The sequence below is a fragment of the Glycine max genome, chromosome 19 (assembly GCF_000004515.6).
Source record: "Glycine max cultivar Williams 82 chromosome 19, Glycine_max_v4.0, whole genome shotgun sequence".
Taxonomy (NCBI): domain Eukaryota; kingdom Viridiplantae; phylum Streptophyta; class Magnoliopsida; order Fabales; family Fabaceae; genus Glycine; species Glycine max.
The window spans coordinates 35,075,873-35,090,250 of NC_038255.2; the positions used below are offsets into that span (position 1 = coordinate 35,075,873).

General features: G+C 31.7%; 2 protein-coding genes across 5 annotated transcripts; both read right to left on the reverse strand.

Moving 5' to 3' along the window:
• Positions 1-445: 445 nt before the first annotated feature.
• On the reverse strand, positions 446-14,126 carry LOC100811435 (acyltransferase-like protein At3g26840, chloroplastic). Of its 2 annotated transcripts, XM_003553922.4 has the most exons (15): positions 14,017-14,126; positions 13,428-13,830; positions 8,831-8,882; positions 8,604-8,659; positions 8,233-8,391; positions 7,488-7,592; positions 6,381-6,487; positions 4,550-4,671; positions 3,984-4,098; positions 3,690-3,820; positions 3,058-3,427; positions 1,913-2,026; positions 1,179-1,264; positions 922-1,031; positions 446-826 (listed from the first exon to the last, which is right to left on the reverse strand). In XM_003553922.4, exons 2-15 carry the CDS (start codon positions 13,786-13,788, stop codon positions 636-638), a joined length of 2,079 nt encoding a protein of 692 aa, XP_003553970.1. In that variant the 5' UTR covers positions 13,789-13,830; positions 14,017-14,126; the 3' UTR covers positions 446-635. The 2 variants fall into 2 exon arrangements, with proteins under 2 accessions (XP_003553970.1, XP_014627298.1); XM_014771812.3 differs by lacking the exon at positions 14,017-14,126 and having other exon boundaries at positions 13,428-13,943.
• LOC102670220 (uncharacterized) lies at positions 4,653-6,374 on the reverse strand. 3 transcript variants are annotated; one of them, XM_006604114.4, is made up of 2 exons: positions 5,616-6,374; positions 4,653-5,507 (listed from the first exon to the last, which is right to left on the reverse strand). In XM_006604114.4, the coding sequence occupies exons 1-2, from the start codon at positions 5,913-5,915 to the stop codon at positions 5,136-5,138; spliced, it is 672 nt and encodes a 223-aa protein (XP_006604177.1). In that variant the 5' UTR covers positions 5,916-6,374; the 3' UTR covers positions 4,653-5,135. The 3 variants fall into 3 exon arrangements, with proteins under 3 accessions (XP_006604177.1, XP_006604176.1, XP_040868403.1); XM_006604113.4 differs by having other exon boundaries at positions 4,653-5,519; XM_041012469.1 differs by having other exon boundaries at positions 4,653-5,045; positions 5,126-6,374.
• Positions 14,127-14,378: the final 252 nt, after the last annotated feature.

The following is a 14,378-nucleotide window of genomic DNA, read 5'->3' on the forward strand; positions in this document are numbered from 1 at the left end:
AAAATATTTTGGTGCTAACAATTCTCTTTTTATTGCTAATTTTCATTATTATTTTATAATCTTTAATAATATGGGGACAAAGCACTAAATAATTACGTTGTTTCTGTTTCCAAAAAAATACATTGCAGGGAGCACTAAACTTTTGTGATTCCAATGGTCTAGGATGCTGCTGGAGAGAAGATGGAGGGAACCTTTAATACTATAATATTTGTCTATTTTACAAGTACAAGTGACATTCCCATGGACACCATACGAAGGTATACAAGAACAAATATGCTACCAAAAACTTTCAATCGTAGACCTCTGTCAAATTTTAATTTTTTCAGTTGCACCGAGTGGAATTTGATACACCCAAGAATTTTTTATCATGTGTCATGCACACAAAATAGAAAATCTCTTTTAAATAGAACTTCGGTAGTTGTTCTCCTTCCCCAATAATCTATTATTTGTATTTTATCTCTTATTGATTTAAACTTGGTAAAATTGTACAATGTTTCTATTAAGAAATCATGCCTTTTCGGCCCGAAAACAATCCTGAAACTACTGGCAATATTCATAGTTTGCCTCTAACCTAGGGAATGCAAAACAAGCCTCAGAACCAATTAGAAAATTGCCTTATTTTTTGTGCAAAACAATCAAATTTCAAATGTTGGAACTTCTGACTCAAAACCATGTGTAGCCTGGTATAATAGTCGAGGCCCTATACCTCTGTAGGGGTCGCTTTCTCTTTTCACCTTTAAATAAGCAATACATCTCTCTACCTCAGATTTCACTTGTAAATAAATCTCATGAGCTTTCTTCCTGTCTCTCAGTTCTTGTTTCCTCCCTGTCAAAAATATCTCATTAATTTTAAGAAGGAAAAACCATTTTTAGCACCATTTTTCATGGACATACCAAGCTGTAAATATGCATTTAGTATACCTTCCATTTCCAATGGTTTTCCAAAATAATAGTAGAACCGACCAGGAACTTTAGGCAAAATCAACGGCATATGCACTGGCTGATTTGCCACCTCACCACCAGCATCACTCCTGGATTTCCAATATATAACGGATATATAATAATGTATATACATACATATTAGAAGATGGAAAAAAATGACAACAAAGATGCATATACAAAACGTTATATTTCATGATTTGGTAAGAATAAAAGAAAAACAACACCAAACAAGATACCTCAACTGCGTAGCCTCATTTGTGAGGCTTTCTATTTCCGACCTAAAGTAAGGAATCTTCACCAAGTCATCATAATCAAAAACTACCTGAAAAGACCAATGTGATATGATGTGTTATGGTCAATCCATGTCCAAGGCATCCACAGATCATGGGAAAATGAAATTCAAAGATGGCCATATTCATGCATTAAGTTAACAAGAGTGTTCTGTTACTTGTAGAGCCGTAGCTACCCTAAGATCGGTACAAAATATGGAAAAGTCAGCTTCTAAATATTTAATTAGGACCATTGAATAACTAAAATAATGATAACATTTGCTGCCCCACGAAATGCAAAGCCTTTCCTAATTACTCAGCCCTCTAACACATGCAAATACACACACACACACACACACAGTTTATTTTTTACCCAATATCAATGTTATAAAAAAATTCCAATCATGTGCTATCACTTTATGTAAATAACTTGAGTTGACTATGCTAACAACCACCTGCAAAGTCAAAATCTTTAATGATGTGGTAAAACTTTGGATGACAGTGAAAATAAATGCACTTCACTCACAGCGAAGCACAATTAAATCCCTAAGTTCATACAGAAAAGTTTGTAAATATGGGTAGTTTACTTGAATTATGCTTTTCATAAAAACAAGTGGTCACTCTTTTCCTGATACAAGCATTTTCATGCCATAATAGATTTGTAAAGGAAAAGGATTGGTACAGAAAAGACCAAAACTTACTTCACCAAGGTCATCTTCTCCAACTGCACCAAAAGGTACAATTTTAGCTCCAAATCTTGCTGCCATCCTTACAAACTCAGATTGTTCAGGCCAGAATAACTTGTATTCTTCACCCTGAGAATTATTACAATGCTGAAGATTTTAAACTACTCCGGTGCATTTCAAAGCACAAATACAGAGACACAGATAAAGTGAACCTAAAAAATAACCAAACCTAAAAAATAACCAATCCTAAAAAATTTCATATTAAGTGTGTGTTTCATTTTTACTTTTGAATATTAATCACATCCCCCCCCCCCCCCCCCCCCCCCCTTGCAGTTTCCTGGGAGAGCTTTTGAAAAAAGAGATTATTTTTCATGAAAAGGTGTTTCCAAATAGGTAATGAATGTGAGAATGATAAAATATGCATTTGCTTTCATTGTTTATGCCTGATTATTTTAAAACCTGAAAGATACCCCAACATCTTATATGTCTACACTCGATGTTCCACCTCAGAACTCTGCATTCATCGTATGGCATTGGCAAATTGAATGGCAAGCATTTGATTGAAAAATCATAGGGGACTATCATGGTAACTCCAATGTATTAAATATCACCTCACAGTCAACTAGTTTGAGTAATTTTATGATAATAAAGGAAAGTAATAATTGGAAGCACATGGATTTTGCTCAAGTAGAAATAATATGGAGAATATGGAATATAAGTTTAGTAGGAAGGGCATAAATTGTTGCTTAGAGGGGGAAATAGGAGACTATAATACAAGTTTAAGTATCTTGGAGTGTCAAGCTACAAGTGAAACCAATAAGAAGAAACTAAAGGTCAATAGTTTATCTAAACATGGCTTGCTTGTTGTAAAAGGAAAGTAATGATCTTGTTCTCCAGCATACCTACAACCTATGATATTTCATGCAATTTCCCTTTTCTCTTTGTTTTTTTCTTCTTAAATGAAATTTAAAACACACAATAGTGATATCTGATAATTCATTCAAATCGTGTAACTTTCGCATGCTCTTTCCAAAATTTATAGCCCTGATTGCATTAATGCCCAGGATGGTATATACAAGTTAAAGACCTTAGAAGTAGTCAAATTCATGTGAAAGATGAAACTCACTTACAATAGAAAGAGTTTACTTATTGGGATTTACCTTTCTATGAAGAGCCTCGCGCATCCCTCCAGGATATAATAGGACATGAGACTTAGAAGAAAAGAGCTTGAAGAGGTTAGTTGGTGCTACAGGGACAGCACCCATAACTCTGAATTTGTCAAAAGAAGATAAATCTGGTAACCTTCCATTTTTAGATCTCATAAACATCATGGGATGTGCTACCCCTCGAAGAAGGATATTCCTTTCCAAAAAAATTCGAGAAACCAGGGGAATTTTTTCTAATCCGAGTAGCATGTGGTACCCAACAAACAAAACAGGCCCCTCTGAAGGAATTCCAGCAAGGCCTTTTACAAGCGTCCCATCCTCCAAAGTTGAGAGCATTACAGCACTTGCAATAAGGTTAAACAAACTGGAAGCATTACAATTGAAAGGTGTCAATCTTATATCTAGTTTGATTAATGATTATACTACAATCAGTTAATAAAAAATGAACAAAGAAAAATCGCCAGATATATATAGTCATTGAAACATCAACTTATCAAGCAACTCATCCTGGTTAGCAGTAGGCTGAGCTCTCCTTGCAATCTACTATCTTTATAATATATACTATGAAGTATCTTGTTATTCTTAATTGATGGCTCATACGATCAAATTCATCCTGTTATTTTTACCTGTTTGATTCTATTATGTTTTTGGCCTCATCAAGTGTTGGAGGTATAAAATCTGATGCATAGTCATGATACTTGCCACGGCGGTAGTATGAAGTGCCTTTGATGATTGTTACCAGGTCAATGCTGTCTTCCTGTTAGCAGTGGACAGAGGCACCATATTAGGGTTGGTTTGAACTTCCAACTGACATTTGATATCTTTTTTCTCCTATCAGATGAAAAGGATCGTGATGCATGCCTGAATGCAAACACAGGAGAAACATGCATGCAGAAAAGTAGAAATCGAGAAATATATACCAGGAATAGGAAATGTCCACTGTCATCAAATTTACGAAGCTGGCATTTAGATTTAGGCAGTAACTTCAGTAGTCTTTCACCTTCCTGTTGACTAGGTAGTAACTGATCATTTCCACTAGAAGGGCAAAAGGAAAAGTAAGTTTCACTTCATAGTTCATACACTTGAAAATAAACTGTGTATATGCGATATTAGGTGGGATTAATTTAGCATCCACCCTGGGAGTTCATTACTCAGTTTAAGTAAATGCACATATTAGATAAAAGGAATTGCAGTCAGGAATGGGAAATCCCACTAGGTTCATGTTTATCATAATGCAATCTTGTTTTCAGATAAAATCAACTGCTTTTATCATTTAAGCTTTATTTATTGTCCAAGTTAACCCATAGCAATTGATCAGAATCTGGTTAATAGATCATGAGTTCTTCAGTTAACAGATTCCCTACATTGAAGCCTAACTATAAGATGTACTTCAATTCCAGCAGGAAGTGAAAAGTTAACAAAGTACATGAGATTTCAAATTATGAGTCTGTGACAGATATAAGATGTGTAATGTCAGAGAATGAACCTGCAAAGAATCAAAGTCTGAGCTTTGATAGCATAAAGGCGTGAATGGGCATAAGCCGAAGCAGACTTAAGCATCTTTAGTTTCCACACAAGTGTTTCTTTTGGTAATATATCAGCAAGAACCTGAGAGTTCAATCAAAGATAGATTTTCAATATTGAAAGTAAATGATGGGAAAGTTCAAACACAAGCTTAACACCATGAGAGAAAGTAAAATAGTGTTTATCATTAATCAGAAAAGATTAGACAAGGTTACAACCAACAGTGTTATCTCTTTATATGGAGAGACTCAACTGTAACTAACTCTCAAGTGTAAACTAATCCTGACAGTTACTAACTAACTACAGTTAGTAACTGTAACTACCTTACAGCTGGTGACAGCACACTAACAGTAAGCAAAAGTCAATACAATGGAGTAAGAATACTCTAATACCCTCCACAAGCTCATGGTGGGTGAGACTGAGAAGAATTGGAGGGATCACACAGTGTGAGCTTGGCCCTGAACACTTCAAAATTACTCGGGGACAAAGCTTTGGTAAGAATATCTGTATACTGACTAGTAGCAGGAACATAAATTACCTGAAGTAGTTTATTTAGAACCTTCAATAATGATGTCTATGTATTCTTTCACAGAAATTGGATCACCAATAGAAACAAGAAAGTGAACAATATTTTGTATTGCAGAAAGAAAATCAGAAACAGATTGAGCTTCAACGGAGATTTGGCGAAGATCAGTACGCAGCTGTCTCACTCTCTCATTTGTATGAGCATGAAAATAATTGTGAATTTTGTCCCATAGTGACCAAGAATTTGTGCAACCTATGAACTTGCAAAGCATTGAAGCAGAAATGGTGGATTGAAGCCACGAGGGCAACAATTGATCTCGTTGCTCCCAGGCATGGTAAGCTTCAGTTACGTGACCAGCATCACGATCAGCAATCATCACAAACATCGCCGGAATCTGCACATCATTCTGAATGAAATGGAGAAGATGATGGCCACAAATCACAGGTTCAACCTTCGATTTCCAGAAGAGATAATTCACAGCATTGAGCTTCTCGATAATGACCTGATTGAAGTTTGTGTTCACTGATGGAGGTTGAATCAGCTGCACATGGCCACCGTTTGGCGGAGGATCACCACCGCCACCACCGGTGGTAACCGGAGTAGTCATCATGACCGCAAGCACGGCAGAGATAGGTGGAGGAGGAGGGGAAAAGCAGAGAATGAAAACGAAGAAGAGATTGAAAGAAAAAAAAATCAAAGATAAAGAAGATGAGGAAATCCCCAAAAAATGTGTGGCAGATTGCAACCTAGCTCTGTGATACCATGATAGAATTTGAGAAAAAAGTAAAATAGTGTTTATCATTAATCTGAAAAGATTAGACAAGGTTAAAATCAACAGTGTTATCTCTTTATATAGAGAGACTCAACTGTAACTAACTCTCAACTGTAAACTTATCCTGACAGTTACTAAATAACTATAGTTAGTAACTGTAACTACCTTACAGTTGGTGACAGCACACTGACAGTAAGTAGTCAATACAATGGAGTAAGAATACTCTAATACACCAAGAAGACAAAGTAAAGAAAATTGAGTCATGTCAATCTATGTTTTTCAAAAGTCCAGCATATTCCATTTTTATGAAGTTTTGGTTACAAGAAAGAAAAGAAAATAAGCTATCCAATTTTCAATTTAGGTTTCTTCGGAATATGCCTCATGCATGGTCATTACTTCTCATACAAAATGCTTCATATATTCAAAGAATAAAGAAAAAGTCACACGCTGCTATTCCAATTTATTTTTTGAACAAAAGCAATAATTGAACCTTACAGGCAGAGATAATGAGAAAGCAGTAAAATCCTTCACTAGCTCTCCAGCTGTATTTTGTAGAGGAAGTCCTTGGACCACATTATCCAACAGCATCCTCAGAGATTCACCTAAACAAGAAATGTTGAAGGCATAAATGGAAAAAGGCATAATTTTCTTTTGTAAAAGATAAAATCAGTATATTGGTCCTTGATCTATGAATGATAAATGACATTTTCCTAAAAAATTATTCAGTGTTTAAGGATCTTGAAGTAGAAAACTTAGCAAAAGACATTGAAGTTAAGTGCTTTCTGATTTATTATATTAAATTAACTAAAGAACTACGATTCATAAATATTTAGTTAAAAATAAGCAAAAGCAACAAAACATGGGAAAGTCTTGTTTCACTAGTCACCATTTAAATATTATATCATGAAAGAAATGCAGAAGGGGGGAAATGACAAAAAGAATCATAGACAAGTCACAAGATCTAGCAAAGGCATGAAACATTTATATGGTAAAGGAAGAAAACGAGATAGATCCATGAAAATATCATACGATGTAAAACAATGGAGCATAAATGGCTTCAAAGATGAATGGAAATAATATGAAATTATATGTAAATGACATGAAATCCATGAATGTTTCTCATCAATTGATTCAAAGAGAAAAACATAAGAAAGGAATTATGCTTATGATTTGAAGCATTGAAAACAACTACAAACCTACAACTGACCAAGCAAAAGTTACTCACTGCTGAGACTTAGACAACTGCCTGGTAGTATAAACAACCTACAAATGGAGTCTTTCACTAGGTCCTCATCATCAGGTTGTGTTTCAACAGTATTTAATGTCTTATATATGGTGCATGTTTAGGAGAGCTTTTTTCAGAATTTTTAAAAAAGTTCTCTCAAGAAGCTAAATAAGATATTATATTCTTAAAATAAGCTGAACCAAAACACACAAAGTTTCTTTTGGCTTGCATAACGATGCAAAAGTATTCAAGACATAAAAGAGCTCTTAAGGTGGAATTTAGACCTAAAACACATCTGCCATGAATCTTCAGAAAATAGTTAATAGAAAAAGAAAAAAAAAAAAAAAAGCATAGCCTTCAGAACAAGAAACACAAACCTTCTGTCGACCTGAGAATGTTAGGCAGGCCAGGAGAGAGTGGATTGGGCAACGCTTCCAATAATGGTGTTAGAAGTTGCAAGCTTGACCTCCTGAATGATGTAGCTGCCAAATTGGGTGGGGAAGGTGAGATTTTTGTCCATCTTTAATTGATGTGCAGCTACAGAAAATCAACTTGAATATTATATAGGAATATTCATTCAAAGCTCTAGCTAAGGATCTCATATTTCGCTATACCATTGTCAAATGTCAATCAATGGCATCATTCTAAAAGCACTATTCCCCACCATATTCGTAAACAACATCAGCCATCGATGTCCAAGCTAAAGCTTGATAGCATCAATTATCAGACTTGCCATCTAAATATCAATAAGCTAACTCCAAGCTTATGAGAAGGATGACACACTTGGGTTAGCACCAAAATGATCCAAGACTTAAACCCTCAAGTCAAGGTATATTTTAAATTCTAATTTCTACTCAATGTGTGATCTACTTCTTCAACATTGTCTTGCATCCACTCACTCACATGTGGCTTACTCTAACATTTACAGCTTTCATTTGTCAGAATATTAATTGCCAGACTTTACAGATCAGTGCACATATATAACAGTGAATTAGTAGTTCATCATGGCTATTGGAGATTCTCTAAAGTTAAACTTTTACTTTCAGTCATGTTAATGGTGCTGAATTGTCTGGAACAATAAAATCCAAGAGAATAAATCTTATCTTCATCACTAAAAGTTACCTGGGTTCGCCAAAATTAGAACAAGATCAATATCAGGGTTAAGTGCCGCAACAGCCAGTGCAAGGCATGCTCCTAAAGATTCCCCAACAAGATATATGGGTCTATTTGGTGAACGTTGATGTTCTGACCTAACTGTTCTCTCAACTATTTTTAGAAGATCTGCAAGTGGGAAGTATACAGAACAATAAATTATGCTCGAATACATTGCTGAAAGGCTACATCAATTTTCTGAAAATGTAAGGAAGAAAGAACATGTGATCCCATTTTTAACACAATAAACATGCTCTTAACCATTTTAAAGAAGTACAGCAAAAGCAACATAATAAACTAATGGTTAGTATAATGAGGGACAAGGGAAAAAGAGTACCTACCTGTAAACGGTGTCCGATCAGCGACTGGAATATGCAAGCACCACATATCAAAAATCCTTCATTCGAGAAAAAAAAAAAAAGTATCTCTCACATATCAGAAAATAACCCAAGAGCACCATCCAGCTAGAAGATACACTTTGGCTTCAAATTCATCTAATCGCCTAAAAAGTGCATTCCTAAAATGAAAATTTGGTGCACTTAGGCCTTAAAATTAAATGAACACAAACCTCCCCAGTTTCTGATGATGTAAAATAAGTCCAAGTCCCACGCCATCAATCCCTGCAAAATTTGGAGTACAAGTTATTCACACAAATTTATGAGTAACCTTGTTTGTAATCATGACATGAATAATAGATAAGCTTCTCATTGTATATATAGGAAGTATGTTAAATAAGAACACTTCATACTGTGAAAAATAAGAATTATAATTATAAACTATTAGATCTTATTTGATTGATACATATGGTTTTTTAAAATAGTCATGTGACAACTAAATCATTTTTAATATTGAACGAAATATATAGTTATACGACCATGCATGAAAAATTAATATTTTAATTTAAATTTAATTTTGACCATTTATTTAATTGAATGACTAAAGTAAAAGGTTACATTCATATCAAAAAATGAATTAAAAGGTATTAATACTGAGAAGTATTATTAAAATATTTGAGCTGATGTAAGGGGTGCAGAGTTATTGTAAAACCCTTGATACTATCTTCCATACTTATAAGGGGTGTGAGTTATTGTAAATCCCTTGATATTTCAATACTTATAGATAAATTATCAATACTTATAGATAAACAAAAATATTTGAGCCGATTAAGTTAACTATCATTGTTGTAGAACAAATCTCAGATTAGTGAGTTAGAAACAAATAAAAGAGCATATAAATAAGAGAACCATGAATTCAAAGCATCAAAGCAATTTTGGATAAAATGCTAACTTAATTTGAAAGTTTACTGGCTTATTCTCCAAAACACTACAAACGATGACACAAATTCCAATACCGTATTAAACCAATAAAAACGTGAAGTGCAAATAAATTAAACCAAGAGAGAAAGACTAGAAATTAAATGAATGGCCCCAGAAAAAAAAGGTAAGACCAAAATTTAAATAAAAAAAAAAAACAAAAACATAGTAAATGAAGACAACTGTGACCTTCAAATGAAGGACAAGTGCTGATCGCTTACTAATTTATTCTCTCATACCCTTAGACATATGTCCACTCAAATTCTAATATGATGTGAAAGCTTATATTTATATCGGAAGCCCAAATAAAGAGGGTTTTTTTTTTCAATGGGGCAATAAGAATCAAACTTAAACACTGTATGTATATTATCCAAATCCTTCTACCCACTGAGTTGACCTTGTTGAGATGCCCAAACAAAGAGATAGAGATACCAGCTAACAAATTGAAAGGCTAAAAAAAGGAAAAAGGACTAATTAAATGAAAAAGAACCTGTGACCTAAAAATTCAAGAAAAAGAAAATAAACCTAGATAATAAATGAAAGTAAGACTTTTAATTTCTAAGAGCAACTTGAAGTAGAAGCTTAGACTGAAAATAAAAAGTTACTATTGACTCATTAGACCTGAGGGAGACTGAAAATATTTATATTATTTCTTATAATTTTATTTTTAATTTAAATATGGAAAATGTTTGTGTTTTTTGTAATGTTTTTAAATTTAAAATAGATATTTACATAATTTTTTGAAAGAAATAACTTTTTTTTTAAATAGCTACATAGTTTTTTCATAAATTAGTAACTGTAGTTTATAAAAAATTACATTTTTATATTAGTTATTATAAAAATTAACCCAAACTTCTTATATTATGCAAATTCATTTTCGACTTTTTTTTTCTCTTTGATAGGGACCAATGTAAAACAAAGTTGAATAATTTAAGGATCAAATTATTTATATAATATAAATAAATGAAAAATGTAAGATACATTTCAAATGACATTGTTACACTTATTATTTCAAACAAGAAAATATAGATACTATATACAAGAAAATATAGATACTATATACCTAAGAAATAATGTTACTGCAGTAAATTTTATAATAGTGTTAGAGACAACATAAGACTTTAACCAATAAAAAAAGAGGGACGAAATAAGACAAACTACTGGGGCAGGCAAAAAGACATGGACGAGAGATGTCCTAATTTTTTACAAACTCTGAAGCTAAGCCTAATTAAAGTGTTTGTCTTTATTCAATACCATAACCTTCAACATGTTTAGGCCTTTCAAATTTTATTTTATTTTATTTTTGTCTCATCTTTTGAAGTCTTAGTCACGTTACCTATTTTCAAAAAAATAAAAAGTCATGTTACCTTGATCGTATATGAACCAGTGGAATAGCACCCACTCTCCCACTCTCCCACTCTCACTAATTGAAAGTGGCTATGTTGAACACAATCTTTATAGGAATTCTTTTTAGAGGAAAGTGGTTTTTGATCGTATATCACTAATTGCATTGTATCGCTTTATTCAAAGCAATAATTAATAAATGTTATACTTAGAAGTTAGAACGGAAACAATATAAAATAAATTTTGATTACCGCAAAAATACTATTTAAAATGCTACTCAACAATTCTAATATAAGATAAAAATGTAAGCATTAATTTCACATTTTTTTGCTTAAACAGAAATGTTAAAGACATTAGTCTTTATATTTGGGTATTTTCATATAATTTTTTTTCTATGTATCAAAAAAATATATAATACGTATCAACAAAAAATATTTTTTTCTAACTACTCAATAATTTTAAATAATAAGTTTGTCTCATTGTCTATATAATATTTTTCTGTCTACACCAGTAGCTTGATGCCTATTACTGAAAAAATAATAATAACTTGCTAAAATGAACTATTAAATAAAATAAACTAATATCCTTGTTATGATTAAGTTAAATTATATTTATTTAACCTAATAGATATTTATATTATATTTTAAACAAATCTATATGATGATACTTTAAAATTTTTAATTTATTTGATTTTAATTTTCAAATCAAGTTTTAAAATTTGCATTAAATTAAATCAATTTATTTATTTTCTTATGAAAATTAAATCAATTTATGAAAACTCTTAATTTATATATTATTCTTTTTTTTACTGCATTCTAGAGATTATTCTTATACCTTATTTTTCTTAAAAACAAAAATGTATGCAACCAAAAAACATTTAATGAAATCCGACTATAACTTATAATGATCCAAGGATAATTATTTGTTGAGTTAATATGTGGGATTTATTTTTTAGGGTTTAACATAAATTTCTATTTTTTTTAATAATGGTCGCACAGGTTTGCAGCATTCTACTTCAATTTCCACCATTTGGTCGATCCCAGTGAATTTAAACATATATTTCTAATTCGTTTGTAATTGATAATCTCTTATTTTATTTTGTCAATTTTTTTTTACTATTATCTTTGCCAATTGGGTTTATTTGTCTATTGCCATGCTTAGCTTGAATTGCATTTTTAATGAATGTAGACTAGTTAAAACTGATCTGACCATAAATACAACTTTAACATTTAACTATATGAAAAATGTAACAATAATAACAGGAGTTGAGATAATTTTAAAGTATTTTTGCAATGTATGTATACAGAAAAAACAATATTTCTTCTGTCCCATATTATTTGTGTCTTAAAGTAATATATATTTCTTAAAATATTATTAATTATATTAATTACTATGACTAGGATAAAATAGTATTTTTTTTAACAAAAGTATTTTTATCAAATTAATTTTATTATAATTATAAATATAAATTAATTAATATTTAAGTGAGATATTAAATGAGAATATTATCATAAAGAATAATTAATATTTTAAAATGATAAATATTCTGGTACAAATAAACAATTTTAAACTAATAAATAATTTAAAATAAAGATAATTATATAACGCATAATTTATATTGTAAATTATTCAATTTTTAAATAACGAAACTCTATCCATGCTTAGTTCAGTTCAGCAGTCCGGTTGTGACTTCACTGACTTGTGAGCTGTGACAACATTAAAGTGGGTTAGATTTGTTGAATAAATAACATATGAAGTGTAAAGTGACTTTTATCCATCATCTAAGTACAAAGTGTGTGTGTTTCACCGGTATTGAAAAAATTAATTTTGAATAAGTTGATTTTAACTAAAATTAATTTTGAAGTTACATAATTAATATTTAGATATTTTATTGTAAAATTAAATTAAGAATAAATTTAAATACAAATTTTTGGATCTAATATATAAATTAGATCAAAGTTATTTTAATTTATAATTAATTTTAAACCCAAAATAAATTTTTTAAACTAAACATAAAAAAATAAATTTAAAATTAATTTTAGACTCAAAATTAATTATTTAATATGAAATCAAGCACATACAAAGTATTTTGAATCAAGTAGTAGGTAAGTTTATTTTGAAAATTTTATTAAAATTAATTTTTAATTATTTGTCAACAAATTTTTTTTATAAAAAAGTAAGCTTATCAATTTTTATAATAATTATTTTAAATTTTTACTAAAATTAATTTTTAATTATTTGTATACGGTGATAACATATAAACTATTTACTCATTTATTAAACTAACAAAAATAAACTCTAAATTATTTAACTTCAGGAAGTGAATAAAGATTTAAGACATACAACAAACGCGGTCGCATAATCGCCTGACTAAATGAGCTATTTTAAAAGTAAACGAAGAAAACAAAACTAGAGCGCAACCATAAAGCAGAGGAGGAAAAAAAAAAGAACAAATAAAATAGTAGTAAAATATTATAATTGAAAAGAAAAAGAAAAAAAAATACTTACCCGGCAAGAAGAGCAGAAGAGGAGAATAGTCCAATCGGGAAGCGCACTCCAACGGCGAAAACCAACGTGGCGGTCCACCGTCCGGTTCTATCAGCTCCTTCGATTGCTCCAAATACTCCTTCCAACCGTTCATGCGTCGATTCTCCTTCTCCTCCTTCTCTTCCATACGCTTCTCTCTCACCACCGCACCGTTTCCTTCTCCGCTCTCCACCGCTGCCGTCGATGCCGGAACTCGGTCCACCGACACGGCGAGTCGCGGAGTCGTACTCGAGATCCGGTGGGAGCTCGGTTTCCCGGCAGGAGACGGCGGCTCACGGCGGAAGAGCGCGGCGGAGAAGAGACATGCTCCGGCGGCCGCCATGGCGGCGGGAGATTCGAACGTGAGTAGCGTTTGAGGAAGTTACTAGGAAAAAAAAAAGGCGAATCGGAAATGATTATAGTTTGCGGAAATGTTTGAATGAGGACTCAATGATTGACAAAAATGAAAATCTGAATCTGAAACTGGAAGTGAAAATATACACAGCACACACTGGTATATATAGTTAAATAATATTAATAATTTTTAAAAGTAAGTGTATTATTATATTACGTAATTGTGGAAAAATCAGACACGAGGTTTGAGGAAGAGCAACGATTCTTCCATGGGTGTGTCCGGTGTCTCTGTTGCGTACTTTGTTCGTCACCAGTTACTTGTTTTTTCACACTTTTTTTTTCTAAGACTTAATATATTTTTTATATTTGTAATTTTTTCCTTTTCAATTTATTATTTGAAAATGTTTTTTATTTATTATTTAATATTTTAAAACTTTTACATTTGGTATATGTTGTTACGTCATTATTTAGACTAAGAATAGATATGCAAAGCAAAAGTTTAAAAATATTAAATAATAAAAAAATATTTTGTAGGTAGTAAATTGAAAAGGAAATATATCATATAAAGCCTTTTTTTAA

Bases quoted from the DNA above. Each gene is read 5' to 3' on its own strand.
- LOC100811435 (XM_003553922.4), bottom strand. From the start codon at position 13,788: ATGGCGGCCGCCGGAGCATGTCTCTTCTCCGCCGCGCTCTTCCGCCGT. The intron at 7,593-8,232 runs GTAACTTTTAGT...CCAATTTGGCAG, and splicing joins TCTAATTTTGGCGAACCCAG to CTACATCATTCAGGAGGTCA. The intron at 1,032-1,178 runs GTATCTTGTTTG...TTGGAAATCCAG, and splicing joins AATGAGGCTACGCAGTTGAG to GAGTGATGCTGGTGGTGAGG.
- LOC102670220 (XM_041012469.1), bottom strand. From the start codon at position 5,915: ATGATAAACACTATTTTACTTTTTTCTCAAATTCTATCATGGTATCAC.